The sequence below is a fragment of the Podarcis melisellensis genome (genome assembly GCF_964234715.1).
Source record: "Podarcis melisellensis genome assembly, chromosome: 13".
Taxonomy (NCBI): domain Eukaryota; kingdom Metazoa; phylum Chordata; class Lepidosauria; order Squamata; family Lacertidae; genus Podarcis; species Podarcis melisellensis.
Window position 1 is genome coordinate 20,301,296 of NC_138545.1, and position 21,913 is coordinate 20,323,208.

The 21,913-nt window shown below is 45.9% G+C and overlaps 1 protein-coding gene across 5 annotated transcripts in view; it reads right to left on the bottom strand.

Moving 5' to 3' along the window:
• Window positions 1-21,913, bottom strand: part of PLEKHA4 (pleckstrin homology domain containing A4) — a 49,852-nt gene that overhangs the window by 18,804 nt on the left and 9,135 nt on the right. For 2 of the 5 annotated variants that reach the window (XM_081885907.1, XM_081885905.1), the window contains exons 2-4: window positions 6,957-7,065; window positions 1,925-2,035; window positions 1,087-1,159 (exon numbers count right to left, since the gene is read on the bottom strand). In XM_081885907.1, coding sequence (XP_081742033.1) covers window positions 1,087-1,159; window positions 1,925-2,035; window positions 6,957-7,040 — 268 coding nt within the window. In that variant the 5' untranslated portion in view covers window positions 7,041-7,065. Of the gene's footprint in view, window positions 1-1,086; window positions 1,160-1,924; window positions 2,036-6,956; window positions 7,066-10,545; window positions 10,720-17,828; window positions 18,101-21,913 lie in introns of those variants that run through there. The other 3 variants (XM_081885906.1, XM_081885908.1, XM_081885904.1) reach the window with 3 other exon arrangements.

Genomic DNA, 21,913 nt, shown 5'->3' on the forward strand with positions numbered 1-21,913 from the left:
AAATTATTAGTTATATTATACTTTGTAAAATCACAAAATTATGTTGGTATTTTTTATTTTCCTTGTTTGACGATAGTTACCTTTTAAAATACATTCAGTAATGAGTTAAAACAAAGCCACTCCCGATCTAGAGAGGGGGTGGGGTTGCGGGCTCTCGACCCATCAACAATCTCGTGGGGCTGGGATTCCCCCTAGCTCATTAATATTCACCGCCCACGGCGGCAGCCAATCGGCTGCCGCAAAGGGCAGGCCCTCACAGGTTCACTTAAGGTCGGGGCAGCCCGGGGCTCGCCCCTTTCGTTCCCCCAGCAGCAGCGGTTTGGAGGTCTTGGGCCCCCCCAATATTTTTTATAAGTCGGCGCCCCTGCCAGCAGGTGTTATCTTTTGTGTTTTTCCCTGCCTTCTAGTTTGTGGATTCTATCACCCCAGTTAAGTGCCAACAGGGCATGACCACAGATAGCTGTGTCTTCATCTTGTTTTTGTTTTAATATCCCCCACCCAAGAAGTACACAAAAGCACAAAGCCAGGCAACTGTATAGCTGCTTGCGCAGTTTTCTGGCTTTGGGCAAATCTGACGGACCAAAAGAACACAACATCCGGTTTTGTGCAAATCTGAGGAATCAGAAGAAAAAGGATATATATAAGGCTAAACTCCTCCACCAGAAAGAGTCAGGAGCAGAGTCGAAAATGAAATGAAAGCAACTAAATTCTCAGCAGACCCTTTTCAGATCTGGATACAGAATATGTGGGCTTTTAGAATACGTAGAAATTCTTGTTGTAAACCACTTTGATGTAATTTTTTGCTGCAGCAGTATAAAAATATGCTTATAAGTAAGTAAAAGGAATAAACAGCTGGAGGCCCATGAGCTTTCCACCCCAACCTACAGCATATTTTCCCAGCTCTGCTCCCAGACAGACCATAAGGAATGTTATAGGCTGAGAAAGCAACAGGAGGAAGGAGGAGGCACACCCTCCGATGCTTGGCCAGCCTACCTTGCCTGAGACTTGAAAAAAGCCCTCCCTCCAAAAGCACAATGACATCACTTCCGCCCACCTCTGGCAGAACCTTGGGGAACTCCCAATTACCTCGGTAGTAGAAGAGGCAGTAATTAGAAAGGACGAACCAACGCCGTTTCCAGAGCTTAAGACCAGAGCTGTCCTGGAGGAGGAAAGGAAAGGAAAAGGGGAGGTCAAAGGTGGCCAGGGCATCAATTCCCAGGAGAACCCCTGATCATTCTGCTTGGTTACGTCAAACATATTGTTTTATCAGTGGGTACAGAATTGGTAGTCAAGCTGCTAACAGTCACACATGTGGCATTCTGCCATAATTGGAGGGGAAACATTCTGCCCCTGGCTAGAGGACATCGGCTACTTCCAGAAGACCTCTCTATCAAAGATTTGTCCTGATTTGCTTGCAGGAAGATGACATGACGTTGGCTATTTATTGAGCTATTGCTCATTAAGTGACACCGCCATCAACACTGATTTGGGGCAAGATCATGACAACTCTGGGCGAGATCTCAAAATCTCTGCAATATCTTGATCTATTGCAGCATTGGCAACGCTGACAAGGGTGGTGGGGAGCATGGTCTCATTTGTGGTGGCCCCTGCTGCTGCGACACTGGAGCTCTAACAGCTGCCCGAGAATGACAGATGCTGAGCGTGTGATGCCACCAGCAGCCTCTGGCTTCCCTTGCTCTATTTGGGTCTTCCCATGCCAACATTCAGCCACTCATCCTTCAGGCTAATGCACAGCCAACGTGATAACATCCATATTATGTGAGTAAAAACTCCCCTCATTCCTGACCAATGGCCACACTGGCTGGGGCAGATGGGAGGAGATGTGGCTGAAAACACCTGGAGGGAACCACGTTGGCTGCTTCTGAGCTAAGGGACCGCCTTCGTTTCTCATGCACTTTTTTACCTGTTTATAAAGCCATCCGCGCATGATGACAGGCGAGTTGGGGTCTCTCTTGATGGAGTTTGCCCTCTTCCCAAATGCATGAACCTTCCGGACAGGCCGGGCTGAGCGTGGCTGCGGAAGACAAAATGGTGAAATGCAATACTGGGTTGTTAATAGCACGCCATCAGTGTTGGCATCGGTCTGTCTCAAGGCAATGGAGTGCGCCTCTGTGGGGTGATGTCAAACCGTGGCCTCACCTTGCCTAACGGGGCGCAAGCCTGGGCAGCATGCATGGAGGTCCTGGGCTGCGCAGACAACAAGACCTCCCCGCTCTCCATCTCACTGATGTGGTCCAAAGGAAAGCAGAGCAATACGTTTGGTCCCAGCTTGGTCGCAGGAGATGATGGAAGGAGGCGTACAAATCGCCACCCAACCGTCTTAGGGACTCCAGATTTGTGTGGGCTTTACTCCTTCGCCTTCTCTTCTCCTGAAGATATCTCACAAGGCAGTGGAGTTTTAGGACCAGAGTTTTCCTTCTCCTAGATGGGCTACCTTCCCAAGCCGAGGAGGCCCATCTGCCCCTCACTTCCCTCTGCAGCACATCGAGAAACCGTCTTCTTGACCGTTGGACCTGCTATCGGTCTTGTCTGCTCAGTCTGCTGGAGCCTGTCTTTGTATGCAGGAGAAGTCCCCAACTCATCTAGGATTTGAGACCCATCGGCAGCCCTCACCTGGTTTAGCCGGCCAGTCAAAGCCCTTCACAATGTGTGGCTGCTGTCACATGCTGACAACTTCTAGGAACCACAGGTGAGAGCTGAATGCAAGCCAGGGAGCAAGGTGGACAAACTACCCTACGAACTGCAAAGCCTTACCTAGGCAGTATATGCATGGTCCCTCCTCCGAAGGAGCTTACAATCCAAAACTGGCAGTGGTCAAACAGCAGTGGGAAGAGGTAAGCAAGGAAAGAAATGGAAGAATGTGGGCTAATGCTATTTACAAGCCTGGTGATAATCACTTTCCTGTATCACAAGTGTGGGGAACCTTCAGCCGGCCAGATGTTTTAAGACTACAACTCCCATAATCCCTGGTGACTGACCACACTCTCTGGACTTGGTGGGAGCTGTAGTCTGGCAACATCTGGGAGGCCAAAGGTCCCTCCAGACCTGTTTTATCATCAAAGGCCCAATTTTAGGAACAAGTGGATATTGTTGCTCAAAAGCTCCAAATCAACTTCAGCTGCACAAATTGAATTTGCCAGTATTTGATTAAATCCCACCTGAAAAAAGCAACAGGTTTCCTATCAGATTTCTGTAAATAGGGTTATTGGGCAGGTTTCCCTGAGGCAATACCTGAAGCTGACAAAAGAGTGGTCAATAGCCCTGAGATTTGTTGTAATAGGGAACTAAATACTTAGCCCCTTGTCTCCTGTTGCAGGAATGTTGTGGGAATGTAGATAGAAAGAAGCATCGGAGGCAGACCACTCCCACCCCCAGTCACCCATTGACTAAGGATGATGTAATCCAGGTGTTTATGTGAAGAGAAGTCTGCAGTTTCAGCTTGACTGGGAAAGCCACAAAAAGCTGAGTTTGGAGCTCTAAGAAGTGATCTCTGGTTGCTGGCTGCCTCCCTAGAGATCTGATGTAATGTTGCCTATCAGTTCAAGTGTTTGAAGCTGTGCCTGCCTCCACCTATGTAAATCAGTTCGAATGCAAATATTACACAATGCCAATAGGCCTCCCATGACCTCCTTCCAAAGGAAACCAAACCTGAGTAAGCGCTGCAGCCCTAAAACTTTTTACCCCAGGAAAGTGATAAGTGAAAGGATGATTAGCCAAAGGAACTGGCACTCTTTATGAGTGTGACTTAGAAACTGGAAATTTCTGGGAGGGGTGCTTACTACAGCAAAAGCAGAGAGCCTTGTAGACCCATCAGTACAAACAGATTTGTTGTCATTGGCTGTCTCCTTACTATACCTTTAGAGCACTTTTGAGACACAGACTTTCCCCTCAAATAATTCTGGGCACTGTCGCTTGTTAAGGGAACTGTAGCTCTATGAAGGGTAAACTGCAGTGTCCAGAATTTTTTGAGGGAAAGAGTATGTTTCAAAAGTGCTTTAAAGGTATAGTGCTTTCAACAGTGCTGGACTAGAGCAGGCATAGGCAAACTCAGCCCTGCAGATGTTTTGGGACTACAACTCCCACCATCCCTGACCACTGGTCCTGTTAGCTAGGGATGATGGGAGTTGTAGTCCCAAAACATCTGCAGGGCCGAGTTTGCCTATGCCTGGACTAGAGCCTATTTCAAGGTGAATGTAGGATGTGCTGTCTCTCCTTTCTTCCCTCTTATATCCCTTAAGACAGCCTCAAACATAGATACACTGCAAAATCTATGCAGCAGGCACTTGTAAACATCCATTTGCCTCATTGACAGTGGTGAGTATCCCCACTGAATGTATGTTACATAAAATAGGTAAATGTAAAGGACCCCTGACAATTAAGTCCAGTCACGGATGACTCTGGGGTTGGGGCGCTCATCTTGTTTTACTGGCCGAGGGAGCCGACGTTTGTCCACTGACAGTTTTTCCGTGTCATGTGGCCAGCATGACTAAGCCGCTTCTGGCGAAACCAGAGCAACACACGGAAATGCCATTTACCTTCCCGTTGGAGCGGTACCTATTTATCTACTTGCACTTTTTGGTGTGCTTTCGAACTGCTAGGTTGGCAGGAGCAGGGACCGAGCAACAGGAGCTCACCCTGTCACGGAGATTCAAACTGCCGACCTTCCAATTGGCAAGCCCTAGACTCAGTGGTTTAGACCACAGCGCCACCTGCGTCCCTGTTACATAAAATATTTTATACATAAACAGACCAAGAGAATATTCCCAATACATCGTGGCAGAGTGCATATGGCCTCTGACAATCTCAAGATCTATTGTTTAAGAGCAAGGTAAACATTGCCTTTTTCTACATATGCTTGTGTCTTGTGCCAGTAGCCAATTGGCTACCAAGCTAGATTCAAGTATTTGAATCTGGTATTTAGAAGCCTCATATGATTCTGGATCGGGGCATCTAAGAAGCTCTCTCTCTCCGCCCCCCCCCCCCCGTCCTATTCCAATCACTTAGATCTGCCGCTGATGCCCAACACCCCTGTGGCAAGGCGTGCTGAGACTTGAGCCTGCGCTTTCAACACTGTGGCACCAGACTTCAGGAATTCGGTTCCCCTTAGGAGTGAAGCAAGCTCCAACATTGTTTTTGACATTTGTTGAAAACTTTTCTTGTCTTCCAAGCCTTCAAAGACTGGTCTGCCTTATTCCTGCAGTTTTTAATCCTTATTGGGTTTTTTTTTATGTTTTCATACAGTTCTGGGATCTGTATTGTTCTATAATTCTCTCTCTGTACAGCATTTGGGGATTCTTTGAATGTACAGTGGCTTCTAAATTCTGATATAATTAAGTGAAATAAAAATGTGTCATGTTCCTTGAATACTCAGGTGCAATACGTTATCACTGTAATAATGGAAATATCCCAAATCCCTATGAAACCATTCTGATGTTGGTGAAATGAGCTACTTCCCATGGTATAAGCAGTGGACATCTGAGCGGCTGTTCACAGCTCATTCAAATTAATTTAATTACCATCTCCCAAGCAAGTCTTTTCAACCCTAACCATATATTTATTTATGGTTTTTGTAAAGTTCATGGTGAATTTCAGGTATCCTGCTCCTAATCGCAGGTTATGAGTTTGTTCCTGGTGCTCATGTTAGTGTTTTAAAGTCCTACATGACTCAGGACCCAAATACTTGAAAGACTGCCTCCTTCCCTACAAACACCCTCAGGTATTAAGATTGGCAGTGGGGGTACTTTTCGTCCATCACCCTCAGAAGCTGGGGGAAACAGCCCAGGAGAGGGGATTCTCTATGGCAACCCCTAAATTGTGGAATTTCTGCCTCACAGTGTGTCTGGCAGGGCCGGATTTAGGTGTGATGAAGCTGCTGAAGGTAATGGGGCCCTTTGTATGTCCAGCTGTCCTTTGTCAACAACAAATTGTCGCCGTTTTGTGTGTGTTGAATATATGGTAATTTATGGACCTAATAGGTATCTAAAGCCATTTGCACATAACAAAATATGTATTTTATCAAAGTAATTGTTGAACTGAAATACAGTTAAGAAGACGTATATTGATAGTGAAATACAATTAAGAAGAAGTATATTTGGGGGGGGGGCAAGAGAGTGGAGCCCTAAGCTATAGCTTGTTTAGCTTATACGTAAATCCGGCACTGTCTGGCATCTTCATCATATAAAGGTTTGTACCTCTTTACCCTAGCGTTTGACACCTGGGATTTTTAGGACTCGACTTATTTCTGTGATTGTAAGTTGTTTTATACTGTTTTAAACATTATGTTTTAATTGTTGTAACCTGTCCTGGGACCTTAGGGTGAAGGCAGAGCAAAGAAAGAAAGAAAGAAAGAAAGAAAGAAAGAAAGAAAGAAAGAAAGAAAGAAAGAAAGAAAGAAAGCCTTTGTAAACCAAGAGAAGAATGATTACCCCCTCCTCCCTTCCTTTCAGGTCACAAATGTGCCACAAATGTCCGAGGGCTCATCCACACTTGTCCCGAGCCCTGAAAGCACAATCTGAGAGGTTTTCCCATGGAAAACAGTACTCTGCGGTCAAACCAGACTGCCCCGTTTGCTCCGATTGGGCACTAAAGAGCGGTTTTCCCTGGGAGAAAGCAGCGGGAAATATGGATAAGCCCTCACATAGGTATGCAGGGATACATCTGCCAGTGTGACTGTTTTGAGGCCTCATAAATGTTGTGGACTTGTTTACATGGTTATTGTGGAATTCTCCTTTTCCCGAAAAAGGGCTTTGGTTATTTGTTTATTTCAAAGCACAAGCTGTCAACTCCTGAGGTAAATACTATTCAGGTGTTCCTTGCAAATGAAGCTGCAAAGCCCAGCTCAGCTCAGGAAGACAAAGCGAGCAGGATCTCTGGAAGCCTATCTATCGCCCCAGCAGCACCTGTCCAGAGGGCTCGGACCACTTCCAATTCCTCACCTTCGTTCCCATGGAGACGGAAGAGATGGTGACTGTGCTGCTGGCTTGGCTCAGGCCGCTCGTAGGCCGGTCCCCCTCCGACATGGTCCTCAGCTGACCCAATGCTGATCTGGAAAAGAAAAGAGGATGTTGGCTTGTTGCAAGAATGCTTCGTGTGATGTTCACAGTACCAGAATCCCACAGCTTTGGGCCAGCGCTTTGGGGGAATGTAAGGCAGAACATTGTGCCTTTAACAAAGGGATGGAGAGGCTCCCACCAGCCCCCACCAGCAATGACCAGGGATAATGGAAACTGTAGTTCTGTGACATCTGGAGGGGCTTCACAGCAAAGTCAGCATGCCCAGCATGCCCTGCATTTCCTGGTAAAAGTAAAGAGACCCCTGACCATTTGGTCCAGTCGTAACCGACTCCGGGATTGCGGCACTCACCTCACTTTATTGGCTGAGGGAGCCGGCATACAGCTTCCGGGTCATGTGGCCAGCATGACTCTGGCGAACCAGAGCAGCACATGGAAACGCCGTTTACCTTTCCGCCGGAGCGGTACCTATTTATCTACTTGCAGTTTGACATGCTTTTGAACTGCTAGGCTGGCAGGAGCTGGGACTGAGCAACGGGAGCTCATCCTGTCACGGGAATTCAAACCCCCGACCTTCTGATCGGCAAGTCCTAGGCTCTGTGGTTTAACCCACAGCGCCACCCGCGTCCCATCCCATCTGACAAACATGGTTTCAAATCCCTTTCTTTCTCTCCATTCTCTCTCCCACCTGCATCCCTTTCGTGCCCTCCCATTCCAGATTTGGCAACAACAAAAACCCAAAATACATTTATAAATTATAGAATAAAGCAGCATTGTGAAAAATAAGTGTAGTAACATATGTTCTTTTGCTTCACCTAACTTAAATTGCTGAGCATCAAATTTTAGTTTCCTGGGCACAGAATTCAATTTTTTTAGAAGCAGCAGGAGACACCAATCAGCCCGTTAAAATCTTTCCATTTATTCCAGTATATATCACACACACACAGTGTTAATTTTGCAGGCTTCATTGATTCTTTTTCATCGTTTCTTTTTTTGAACTGAAAGTCAGAATAGAGTGTTGAAACCATTAAACCTGCTCCCCAGTTCAACCCCTGCCAGCAAATTCCCTCTAGTTATTTTTGGATCAAGCCCACCTGCTTGTGTCTGGCAAAAGCATCTCATTCGAGAGAGTGTCAACTTGGTGAGATGGGAAATTCCACCCCTTCTCTTGGCAGCAGAATTCTACAGTTAAATCACCCCTTTGTTGTTAAACACTCAAGCCTGCATTTCTTAATAACAGAGGCTTTTAACCCCTGGAAGCGATTTCTGAGTCCCTCTTCAGTAGACATTTAGAACTTCATGGTCTTTCTGGGTGAACATATCAGACGACCCAGCAATACTTCAAACAGCTCTTGTTTATCCACAGGCCAGAACTGAACTGAACTGAACTGAAGGGTTCAGCCAGCCTGCTTATATAGAGCTCCACTAGAATGCAACAGTAACCATTTTCTGTAACTATCCAATCACTGAACGTCACTTTCAATCCCTTATTTGCATATGTGGACCTGAGTGAAAACTACCTACAGTATCCCCCTGCTGGCCCAGGGTGAGAACTTCAGTACACAACACCTTTGTTGTTAATCACTCAGGCCTGCATTTCTTAATAACGGAGGCTTTTAACACCTGGAAGCGATTTCTGAGTCCCTTTTCAGTAGACATTTAGAACTTCATGGTCTTTCTAGGCATCTAGTTTGCGGAGCATTCATCCCGACTTGTTTTCAGGGAGATTAGATGATGTTGACTATCCAGTGGGCATACATTTGTTTGCAAGGAGGTTAAGATGACCGTTGCATCAAAGCAAGTGTTCCCCCACACTTTTCACGGCCTTTGCCTATCACTTTCCTTGTCATTAAAAAGCAAGGTTTTTCAGGGAATCTGTTGCACGAGGCCTCCCAATCAACTTTAACTGTGCAACCTAAATTGGGCGGTATGTGACTGAATACCACCCAGAAACAGTGACTGTCGGAAAACACCCTTTTGGCATTCCTGTCCATTGGCGTTACTGATTCCGTTATTTATTTCTATTATTATTTATTACATTTTTATATAGCACCTTTATCTTCCAAAGAACTCAAGGTGCTTCTCCTCCTCCCCATTTCATTACAACCCTGTAAAATAAGGTTATGCTGAGAGTGAGTGACTGGTCCAAGGTCACCTAATGAGCTTCATGGCTGAGTGGGGATTCGAACCCTGGTCTCCCAGGTCATACACTCTAACCATGCTGGGGGTATATATCTAGTGCTTTAGGTAAGTGGGATTTCAGCCAGCCATCTATGCCCCCCCTACAACTATGGGTTTTAGTCAACTAAGTAATCCAGAGTACACCCATTGCAATTCATGGGCTTGTCATGTCCATTAATTTCAATGGGTCTGCTCTGAGACTAAAGCTATGCACATGTTAGCAGCTGAAAACACAGCAAGGTCGTTCCTCCCTCCCTGCTGCGTTTCAAGTCACATTTTCAGTTGCTGTGCATACCATTACCAAAACATTCAGAGATCCTTTTAAGTGGAGATGGCTGGGATTGAACCAGCGTCCTGTATACAGAACACATCATGGTCCCTTACACGGCTATGTGGCTCCTCCTGACTAACATTTGTAGCCAAAGCTAATACCCCTAGCAGAAAGATATAGCAGGAAGCCTAGCATACCCCACTTTGGTGAATTCAAAAGAATAGATGGCTGCCTTTAATTAGATTTCTCCAGGGCAGGGATAGGCAGGATCTTACTGGTTCTCAGCTTACAGAAAGGAAGAGGTTCAGAGAACCGCTGCAACAATGGAAAGCACGTTAGCCTCTAGGCTGCAAATTCCCTGGGCTTGAAAAAGCAAATCCACATTCTTTGCCAGGGGAAGCTCAGTTCCCTGCGCTGGGTGTCTCTCGCACAAAATAAGCAGATGTGCCTCGTTATATTGCTTCTGGCAAATCTTTCCCCAGGGGGGGTTAAGAAGAGTTCCTGGGCCAAGGAACCAATCCTAGACAACTAGACGTGCGCCTCTCTCAGCAATGCACATTCACACCCCGACCAACTTCTGCCAACTGCAGCAGGCATGACTTTCAAGCCTAATTTGCAGCAGCCGTAAGTACAGACACAACTCAGATACCTTCCAGATGGGGTAGCTGTGTTAGGGCTCATCCAGACTTCCTTTCGCACAGTGTGTCTAGGAACAGGTCCGTTCTTAAAAGGTCTGTGCTCAAGCACTTACGGTACTGTTGTTTTTTCGTTTTGTTTTTGCCACAGCGCTTTCCCTGCAAAAACCACCATGGTCTAACTCTGCCTAACAATAGGACCTTGAGGGAGCCAGATGCAGTACCCTGAACTCCTTAGAGGAAAGGCAAGAGGGGAGAGAGAGAGAGAGAGAGAGAGAGAGAGAGAGAGAGAGAGAGAGAGAGAGAGAGCAGCATCTGTCTAGCATCCTGAAATACCAAACTATCTTTCCTGCTTGCCAAAGCTCAACTGCTGTTCCCCACACCCTTAGCTTGACCCGACCAGTTTTTCACTTCCTTCTCCTCCTACCTGGCAGGTGGACGCAACTTAAGATGCATTTCAGGAAGCTCTGGGTATCCACACAGGCTATGATGCTGTGCTCCAATGATGGGTCATCAGTCAAGTGTCCACAGACACCCTCCCTGCAACCAACGACCACTGGAAGAAGCACCAGTGTAACGCCACAACCAGTGGCAGGGGGTTGTGGCAGTATATTCTGGATATAATCCATACAAAGTTGTCTATTGATGCAAAAAACCTCCCTTCCCATATGCTACTGGCTGGGAATACAATTGCGCCTCGTGATCCGAAGGGGCACCTCTTATATTCCCTGGCACACTTTGGCCCTCGCATTCCATTCCTCCCACCTCTCACCCTTGCAGTGACGCCAGGCGAATGAATAGGGCATTGATGCTGGCAGGACCCCCCTTCCTGACCCTTAGCAGTGGGGTGGGGGAGACATTGTGCCAGCTGTTTGCGATGGTCCCTTTCCTCCCCGCCCCGCCCCTAACCTCCCACACTGGGTTCAAGGATCTTCACGTCACTGGCTTTGCCTGGAGCGATCCGGAAAGATGGAAAAATCAGCAAAAAGATGGGGAGGCGAGGGGCTAGAGAAGGGAGCCGTTTTGGGTGGGGTGGGAGGAATCGGTCTTTTAAAAAATGATCCTCTTCATTCTATACGCCGGCGGTTCGCCCTTCAACCAAAACTGTTCTCACAACAAAATACGAACATGACTTTAAAGCAAAAAACGAGCGTGCAACCTGAAAACAAATGCGATAAAACCAGAACAAAGGGTGGGGAAGCAATCCTATTAGAAAAAGAAACAGTCATTACAAACACCACTTAAAACTAGGTAGCCTTTTGCGGATGAAGGAGGGAGGTTTTGGCATTCACGGTTGAATATGTCATTACGCCCCCGACTTTGGCACAGAGAAGTTCCCCATAGCACTGCCTTTCCTTAGTTAGGGATGCTAACTCAAGTTTCACTCACACACAGGGAGAGAGAGAGAGAGAGAGAGAGCAGGGCCCCAGCAGAAACTCTTGAAATGCCCTCACATCATGGTACTTCACAGTTTGGCCAAAGGTCAGGGTGAAATGAAGTATTTGCATGGCTGACTGAGTTTTCGCAGCTGTCTGGTAGGTTTAACTCTTCCCCATCTGCTTCTGGAGAGTAGAGTGCACAGTTCCATGAGGAGCAGGATGAAAAGGACACCGCAGAGGTAGTTTGCAAGGGGACACATTATCATCAGCCATCATCTCTCCCCCCAACACCACCCTGCCTCCACAACATATAAACTGACAGACCCGGAAACTCCTAATATTGAGGCAGAGCCTTATCAGTGGTGGCCTCTCACTGCTGGAATTTTCTCCACCGGGGGCACTCCTTTCTTATTTTATTTATGATTTTCTATTTTATACATTTCAATAATTTTATAATCATTTTAACACTTGAAAACTTGACTTCCTTCCTCCTCTTTCTGCAGTTCCTTCAATTCATTTTTAAATATTTTTGCATATCCAATTTAACTTAATTTACTCATTCATCTACTTTAAATATATACTCTCATAAAACTGCAGGTTATAATCCCACCAATGTTCTTACCTGTTTACAATTTATTTGTAAATATTCAGTAAACAATTTCCATTATTTTATAAAAAGTTTGTTATCTTGATTTCTTTTCTTTTCCCCCCATTTCTGCATATTCCATAAGTTTTTGTACCATTCTTCTTTTGCTGGGACGACTTCTTTCCATTTTTTGGTCAGGTAACATTTTTGCCGCTGTAGTCGCATACATGAATAAATTTCTATAGCGTTTGGGTAGTCCTGTCCCTATAATTCCCAAAAGGAAAGCTTTCCTTTTCACTGGGGGGGGAGGCACTCCTGCAGCCCACCTACTTCGGGCACCAAAGAATAATTTTCCAAAAAAAATTCTCCTGGGCTTTTTAAACTTTCCATTTTATGGTACCCTTTTACGCAGCTTTCTTCTCTATCTTGTTTCAAGTCTCCTATTTCTCAGCCTCTCCTACCTCCCAGGATTGTTGTGAGGATAAAACGGGGCAGGGCAGGTAGAACCATGTTTTTAACTCTTTGGAGGAAAGGCATAAAACAATAAATATTAAATAGCAGTGGTAGAGGGTTGCTTTAGATTTTATTACATCACCTGGACAGCTCAGTTGGTTAGAGCGTGGTGCTGATAATGCCAAGGTTGCAGGCAGGTTTGATCCCTGTACGGGACAGCTGCGTATTCCTGCACCTCAGGGAGTTGGAATAGATGATACTTAGGGTCCATTCCAACTACATCATTTGTCAACTACCCTGGAAATATCTAAAACAAACATTTATCAGACTGTAGTAAGAACTAAGGTCAGCCAGCTGTCACTGTACTCTAAACTTCAGGTGTATCAATACACCAACAAAGTACAACTGCGGTAACTTTTGGCATCTAACTATGGTCCTCCCTCTCCCTGGTACACAGTCCAAAAGTTACCGTAAGTCCCTCTGCTGATTTAGTTTTCAATCCTCCATTCTTTTTATCCCTTTTTTTTATTAACATATAAAACACATACATTTACACAATACACATACACAACACACTACCTTATTTTTATAAAAAGAACATACCTACGTTACTCCATATAATACCAACCTATACTATACATATCAACATACCTATAACACCTACCCCACACGTACACCCAGCAAGAGACTTGACTTCCAGCCGTTCTTGTTACGCTACTTTATTTTTCCAACTAGCTTAAACACATTTCATTATTTCTTTAATCTCTTCTTCTATCTTGACTTTACTCTTCTTTCACTCTAATCCTTTTCTTGATTCACTCAATGTTCCTTCCTCCATTCTTAATTATCACCTTGATTATCTAACACCAATTCCTTGTTTCGATTGCACTAGCCGCCTCATACCAGGCATTTCTCAGGAATTCTAAGAAACTCCCAAATTAGTGCAGTTTTGAAATCAGTGGTCACAATCAGAGCAATTATGAAGGGTTCCATCCACCATCACGATTCAAAATGGCACCCAACTGTATCCAAACACAGAAGAAAACCTGCTTTTTTGATCTCAGGAACCATTGTGCAGAATTTGATTACGAGATATCTTAAAAGGGATGTGAACACGTAGCAAGCAAGGAAGCAAACTGTTCAAGGTAGATTCCTAAAGATGCATAAAGAGCAAAAATATTCAATGTATTTTCTACTGCCATATTTCAAAGCCACAAAATTTGACTGAAATTCTTTCAAGATTCTTTCACCGCCCGCCTGCTCTGGTTCTATAGGCTGTTTCCCATTACCGGATCTCAACATGGAAGTAACTTCTGTTTTAGTAACATGATTCCCATATGTTGGTTGAAACATGAGATTGTACTGCAGGCATGTAAACTGCTGCATATACAAGTGCCAAGAAAGTGTGACTGACTCTTTGTACATAGAATTACTTAAGATCTTATTCCCAAGTTACCTAGGAGTAAGCCCCATTCATCTCGATGGAACTTAGTTCTAAGTCAACACATATAGGATTGCACTGTTTGACTGAAATTCTAGGCACTCTTTATCCTCCCGGGAATAAGTCCAACTCAACTAAGAGGTAAGCCTCCCTGAGCAGGATTGGGCAGTTGATTAACCTACAAAGCAGTTGAACTTTGGCAAGAAGCTTTGATCCTGCAACTCCTCTCTTGCAAAGCTTATCTTTTTTATCTGGTTGGTAAAGTACTCAAGAAATCACAGCAAATAAAACTAGCAATTAGGTGTTGTTGTTTTTAAGGTTATGCCTTCCTTAGTGGGAGTGCTTTGATGCCTAAAGCCACATGGAAAATATTATATCAGAATAGGTCATTCATTTGAATTTTTAAGCAAAAGCCTGCTAGATTCCTGCTGGCTCCGACTCATTACTCAAGAACCCACAAGAATGATCAGTTCTATAATGTTTTCCACATGGATTCCTCTGCAGGAACCTTTCCAAAAACACTCCCAAGAAGGCAAATTGAAGACGACCATACGTTGATCAGGAACGGCCAAGCAATAAGGATTTATTAATACAACGAGTTATGCAGACTTATTATTCAGTGAATGCATTACTTAAGTGTACATTCATGTACAGTATGACTGCAACTTGTGCACATTCAGCTTTACACGCTTGTAGAAAAAAATAAGTTAAAATTTTTAAAAGCGGGGAGGAAAGGGAGCAGGAATCTGGGAATAAAGACTTTGGCAATCCCACACAGCATTGAAGCCAACGTGTTTTCACTATATATGATTTTGGTGATCCCCGGAATGTAACCCTTGTGTAAGTTGCAGGCTCACTCTATTGCAAAACCCACAATGAAGACAGCCCCTTCTCTAAAGTAGGGATTCCCCAACTGTGCTCCATGGGCCATTAATGGTCTGTGAGCTTCATTTAGCTACTCTGCAATGGGGCGGTGAAGAACAGAAGGAGCAGTGTCTGTAAATGGCAGACGCAGTTGCTCCCGGCAATCCATAGAATCAAAGAATCGGAGAGTTGTAAGGGACCCCAAGGGTCATCTAGTCCAACCCCCTGCAATGCGAAAACCTCAACGAAAGGACCCAAGACAGGTGGCCACCCAACCTCTGCCCAGAAGGTGTGAGTGGGATGGTTTAGAGACGGCTGGGTACGGAAGAGGCACTTGAAAGGAGGGGAGAGGATCAGCAGTGAAGTGAATGCAGGGCTAGAATTAGGAAGTTTCATCCTGATTCAATCAACATAAATCGCAGAACATCTAGAACAGCTCGTTACAATTGCTCCACAAGGCAGTCTAATCATTAAATCCTCTGCCATGTCCTTCAGCAATTTTCAGGTGGTCTGTAGGGATGGGGAGATTAGGAACTAAAGTATTATTGTGGGTAATAAGCTCATTTAGCATTCGCATAGCACTGTTGAGAGTTCAATGCACATGTAGTATCCAGTTGCAATCTTTACAACAACCCTGTAAAGTAGGTCCCTCCTCAATACTGCAGAAGGGAAGAACCGAGGGCGATGGAGAGGATTTTGCCTCAGGCCATCAAGTGAGCTTGAGGCAGATTCAAACCGGCCGGATTTCCTGATTTGTAGCCCAGCCTTTTAGCCACCGTGCTGCACCAGCTCTTACTACTGTTATTATTTCTATCACCCCGCAGCTGTGTCTGACGCCATATAAACACAGGATTTAAGACAGGCTCCTGCCATCTATGGTAGGTAAATGTGAAATTACATACAGTTGCAGCTGTACAGTGGTACCTCGGGTTACATACGCTTCAGGTTACAGACTCTGCTAACCCAGAAATATTACCTCGGGTTAAGAACTTTGCTTCAGGATGGGAACAGAAATTGTGCTCTGGTGGTGCAGCGGCAGCAGGCGGCCCCCTTAGCTAAAGTGGTGCTTCAGGTCAAGAACAGTTTCAGGTTAAGAACGGACCTCCGGAACGAATTAAGTACTTAACCCGAGGTACCACTGTATTTTATCTGTGCACCAGAGTAAGAGGGGAAACGCTTCCCCAAGATTCTTCATCAAAACTGGAGCGTTGAAGGTCAGGTTATCCCAAAACGTTCTAGTGGCCAAGAAAGGAAGGTACCTTATATTGACTCAGGCCATTCGTCCAACCAAATACCTCAGAACTGTCTACACTGAGTGACTCCCCAGGTTTTCAGGCAGCACTATACTTGGAGGTGCTGGGGACTGAACCTGGCACAGATCATATCTGTGGCCTGCACAGAACCAGCCTTTTCCCAGTCTTTTTAAGTGCTAGCAGCCTCACCGATGAGTCAGGGATCCAAGCATCAGTCTGCCAGTTGCCAGTGGTTAATTGGCCAAAGCTTGCAGCGCAACTTTAGCAGTGCAGCCGACTGAAGCCCCTGGATGAGCTGACTGACGAGACCCTGGGAGTGACAGGAGGCTGGGCCAGCCAACAGCGAGTTCAATCCGCCTGTTGATATGCCCACGAACCACACACACCCTGACCCAAGGCATGGTCTCATCTTCGTTGGGCAGCCCACAGTGCGAGGGATGTAGGTCCCTGACCACAGCTAAAAGTGGGCCTATCTTCTCTGAGGGCTGGGCGGGGCAGGGGGTGCAGAGAGAGGGCTGTGGGGTGAAAATAGCTGGCAGGCTGCCGTTAGCTCTTGTTATTTATTCATCCACTGGCATTTGGACGCAGCAGCTGAGACAAAAGGCGCTGGGGCAGCTGGTGGCGGGGGCGAGGAAACATATTTTGCATCAGTCACAGGGGTCCGTGTGTGTGTGTGTGTGTGTGTCCGCATGCATAACCCCGGCACACCCAGCAGTCGGAAAGAGCTTGTGCTAGAAGGCATTTTAACCCGTTCAGGACCAGTGGTAAAGAGGAGGCGCCGTGGTGAGGAAGAACGGCAGACCAGGCTAAGTTGCCAACTCCCCACCCCACCCTTGCTCCTCTGCTATTGAAACAGCAGCCAAACATAGCAAAAGAAGAAGAAGCTTTCTCCATTATTCCATGACGGGGGATTGGGGAAGGAATCCACCTGCTTCCATTCTGCATAGCACAGGGAGAAGTCCAGTTTAAAACACACAGAGAAAGACAATGGCAATCCTAGATCCAGAGGAGCATTGCCTAAGGAAAGCTGCAGGGTCCAAAATACCTAGCGTGGGACCACTGATGTAGAGAGGTTGATAGGCAGCGGAGACATTGCTATGCCTCAGTAGCATCCTCTGAAGACACTGTGACACCCAGAGATTCTGCATCTAGCCCTACAGAACCTGTTCCTACAGTGGCCAACCAGATGCCCCAGGGGGAAGCCCCCCAGGGCCCAGCAACTCTCCCCACTTGGCATTCAGAGGCACAACAGGGGAGGGAGAGCATTCGCATCAATGCTAGCATCCCTGATAGCCTTATCCTTCAGGAATCTTGGGTCCTGGGCCCACAGAGGCAGGAGACTGATCTGAAGACAGGGACTGTTCTCTGTTAAGATGCTCTTCTTCTCAAACAAGGCAGGAAGGAGGCACAACTAGAAGACAACTGCTTGCCCCACAAAACCTGCCCCTTCCTTTAGGGAATCTTTTAATGCTTAATAGGCTATTGTATTTTAGTGTTCTGTTGGAAGCTGCCCAGAGTGGCTGGGGAAACCCAGCCAGATGGGCAGGGTATAAATAATAAAATTATTATTATTATTATTATTATTATTATTATTCCTTGGTTCCCACCCACCCATGTTCAAAAGGCAGAGAGGGGCAGGGAATCCTGAGGAACAGATTTCTGAGGACAAGCCTCCCCCATCTCCCTAAGGCCACCAGGCACAAGAGCAACAATGTCATGGCGCCATGGTCTTACCTGGTCACTGGTGTTGGCCAGAGGTATCTCCTACGGGTTAAGCAGATTCAGGAGGAGGAAGAAGAGGAGGAGGAAGGCAGCCCCTTATCGGCTCATTGGCGGCAGGAAACTTTATAGTCTTTCTTGGGTTCATACCCTACAGAATCAGATCTCTGGTGCTCAGCAGAACTTGGGATCAAAGCCCTGCTTGTCCAGCTTTGCTCTCCTCTTCATTCGAACACATTCACCTCTATTTTTCTGCCTCCAGTATGACCCACCCCCTTCCTTATCTCTCTCGCCCCCTCCCCACTATACCCTCCACTCCTCTTATCTCTCTTTCTCTCTCTCTCCTCCTTCCACCAGCCCAATTTCTTGCTCTTTCATCAACACAGCAGCGTAAGTCGGTCTTCAACCGTCCTCCTTTCCCAGCCCTTCCTTATCGACCTTCCCAATCGCGGTTTTCTCTCCTTTCCCTTTCCCTGGCAGCTCTGGGGGGAAGAGAGAGGAGGAATAAAAGCAGAGCGATTGAATTTCAATCCTGGGACCCACCACTCCACCTTCCTGGGGGCTTGGCTTGAGAAGGAGGGGAGGGTAAGGAGAGAGAGAGAGAGAGAGAGAGAGAGAGAGAGAAAGAGAGAGGGGGGCGAGGAGAGTAATGAGAGGGGGAGACAGGAGTCCGAATTCCTGACCTTAACTTTAGAGAGAGGAGTGGCCACAAAAGCTTTAGAAAAACAGGGATTTGGGAAGTTGTCAAAGAAGAAAGACATTCTTCGACTGGTGTGTGATATGGATGTCTCCTTGTGTAGCAGAAGGTGCATCCTTTGGCGCCGCCTGCTGGTGGGATTCTCCCCCCAAAAGGGGACGTTGTTCCAGCAGAGAATCTGCTTCCTATCCTGATTTGAAAAATAATATAAATGCAACCATGTGTCTGGCAGGGATACCGTGCTATATTTTAATCAAATGGGGTGTGTTTGTGAAAACAGACTGTGGGGCTTGATTCCCAGTCCTACACAACACCCATAATTTCTCTACTTATTCTTATTATTTCCACGCACCTCTTTGCCTGGCAGAGAACCCAGGTGTCCTGCTCACAGGATTGAAATATGACCAGGATGTAACAGAACTTCCAAGCTTAAAGAAACAAAAAACAAAAAGGGGAAAACCCTCTTGGCCAGCTGCCAGAATTTTGTATGTAAAGGCCAGAACTATGCTTGAAGGGTGCATCTCACAGATGTGCGTTAACCTCACTGAGCTCAGTAGCAACACACCATTTCACCAGCAGCAGAACAGAAGCACTTTGTGCAGTGCGTAATGAGACTATGGAACTCACTCCCACAAGAGGCAGTGATAGCCAGCAACTTGGATAGCTTAGAAGAGGATTAGACAAATTGGAACTTGGATAGTTCAGTTGGTTAGAGCGTGGAGCTGATAACACTAAGGTTCCAGGTTCGATCCCTGTATGGGACAGCTGCATATTCCTGCGTTGCAGGGGGTTGGACTAGATGATCCTCAGGGTCCCTTCCAACTCTACAGTTCTATGAAATTCATGGAGGACAAGCCTATCAATGGCTACTAACCACAGTGGCTACATTCTACCTCCACTGTCAGAGGTGCTATACCTCTAAGCACCACTTGCTGGGAATCACAGGTGGGGAAAATAGCTGCTGCTGCTCACGTCCAGTTTGCAAGCTTCCCACATGCATATGTTTGACAGCTATGAGGACAGACAGGATGCTGGGCGAGGTGGGGCATTGGCCTGATCCAGCAGGCCCATTCTTCTCTTCTTATGTTAAGAGGCTTCAAGGCACATGTGCGTATTGCACAGCCTTCCCTCGCAGGTTTCGTTGAGCCAGGAGGGTTCGTGTGTTGTCCTCCTACTGCATTTTTCAGCAACTGCAGTGCTTTATGGCAGAACGATTCATGCCAGCACTATAGAGCTCGACCCGTTTAAAAGCAGTTTTGCAGTGCTTTGATTCCCTGATTTATAACGTTGCTTTCAAGCAGTTGTTAATCGGTACATTAAATGTTCATGTAGCTATCGGGCCTCCCTTTTAAGCCACCCTTATCCACAGCAGCTTCTGTAATTTAAAACCTACTAAGTTCCTGGAGATGGTACAGGGGGCGGAAGTTGCAGGTACGAAACAGACTTGCTTCTACATCAACACTGCTTGCTAGAAAGCTGCTTGGAGTTTTGAGAAACTCCAGAATAATGCAGCCTTATTACAGCCTTATTGCATGAGTCCATCAAGTTTCACCTCTGACCTGCTAGCTCTTAGTCATAGATTTATAGAATTGTAGAGCCTGATGTTTAGTCAGAATCTCCTTTCTTCTAAACTGAAGCCATTGTTTCGGGCCCTACCCTCTGAAGCAAGAGAAAACAAGGTTGCTCCATTCGCTATGTAGCGGCCCTTTAGATAAATGAAAATGGCTATTGCATCTCCTCTGTCTCCTCTTTACGAAGCTAAACATACCCAACTCCCTCAACCATTCCTCCCGTTTTAAACTCCTAGAATAGCCTAGGGCTGTATACACACCATACTTTTAAAAGTGCATGCCCCCCCTTCCCAAAAAACACACAAAAGAATGCCGGGAACTGTAGTTTGTTAAGGATGCCAGGAATTGTAGTTCTGTGGAGGATAAACTACAATTCCAAGGATTCTTTGGGGGAAGTCACCTATAGCATGTATGCAGCCTAGGAGTTTTGGATTCCAGCTGATGGGAGTAGTAATCCAAATCATCTGGCGGGCACCAAGAAAATTTCCAGTCTGTTATCCAGGATGAGGCACAGTGTTCCTAGGTACAGTACTTAAAAGTGCACAAGCCCATAATACAAATTCGTATATGCTGATTTACATGTATATAGACCTCCGGACAAATTACAATGGTAGGTTGTTGGGATGTTACTCACACTGTGCTCTGTGCTTAGCAGTAAGTTACACACACACACACACACACACACACACACACGAGAGAGAGAGAGAGAGAGAGAGAGAGAGAGAGAGAGAGAGAGAGATAGATCTAGGACCTGACAGAAAAGACCTGGGGCTCGAGTTACCCTGTAACTACACTCTTCCTGTCATCTTACACAACCCACCCAGATTCTTAGCCTATAAACCTCCTCCCTTTCCAATAATCTAGTGGTTCTGGTTACCTCTTCTTCTTGCACATGGAATGCTCCAGAAATATTTTGTCCACAAATGAAAACGAGTGGGGAAAACAGAAAGAGAAACCGAAACAGGACAGGGAATATCAAACTACAACAGATCTTAATCAGGTGCAATTCCCCACCCCACCCCTCACAATTGGTTTCTTACATTACTGGCAGGTGATAGCAATACTGTACCACTGGGTTGAAAGTGACCCAGATGTTATTAGGTCCTGTAATTCTCATCTGCCTGACTGACTGACACCTGGATCTGTTTCTCTCTTATGTTGTTTCAGTCATTGTTCAGATTTGGTCCTAAATGCCAGGGGGCTGTGAGAAAGCAAGCACAGGCCTTACAGCTAATACTGTTGTTCAAAATGGGCTGTAGATCATTGATAATATATTGGGCAGGGCTTTTCTTTTCCAGCGGGAACTCAGTTCTGCCCCCTCTCAGGTGGGCACCATAGCCATAATAAGAGAACAAGGGAGGTTTTCATGGCAAGTCCCTGCACCTCTTTTTCTAGAAAAATTAGCACTGATCTTGGGGAATTAAAAAACAAAAGAGCTGTGGGTAACAAGTGACGTTTCTGTCCTTTTATTTGTAAAAGTGTTGATATGCTGTCTTCTCCAAAATATCAGAGCTGTGTAAAACAATATGTATGCAATAGCAAGTATACATATTGGGTTGTGTGTCCTGTAGTAGATTATTCCTTTTACAGTGGTACCTCGGGTTAAGAACTTAATTTGTTATGGAGGTCTATTCTTAACCTGAAACTATTCTTAACCTGAGGTACCACTTTAGCTAATGGGACCTCCTGCTGCCGCCACACGATTTCTGTTTTCATCCTGAAGCAAAGTCCTTAACCCGAGGTACTATTTCTGGGTTAGCGGAGTCTAACCTGAAGCGTCTGTAACCCAAGGTAACACTGTACTGGTCTGGCCTTGTCAATTTATTTTTTCA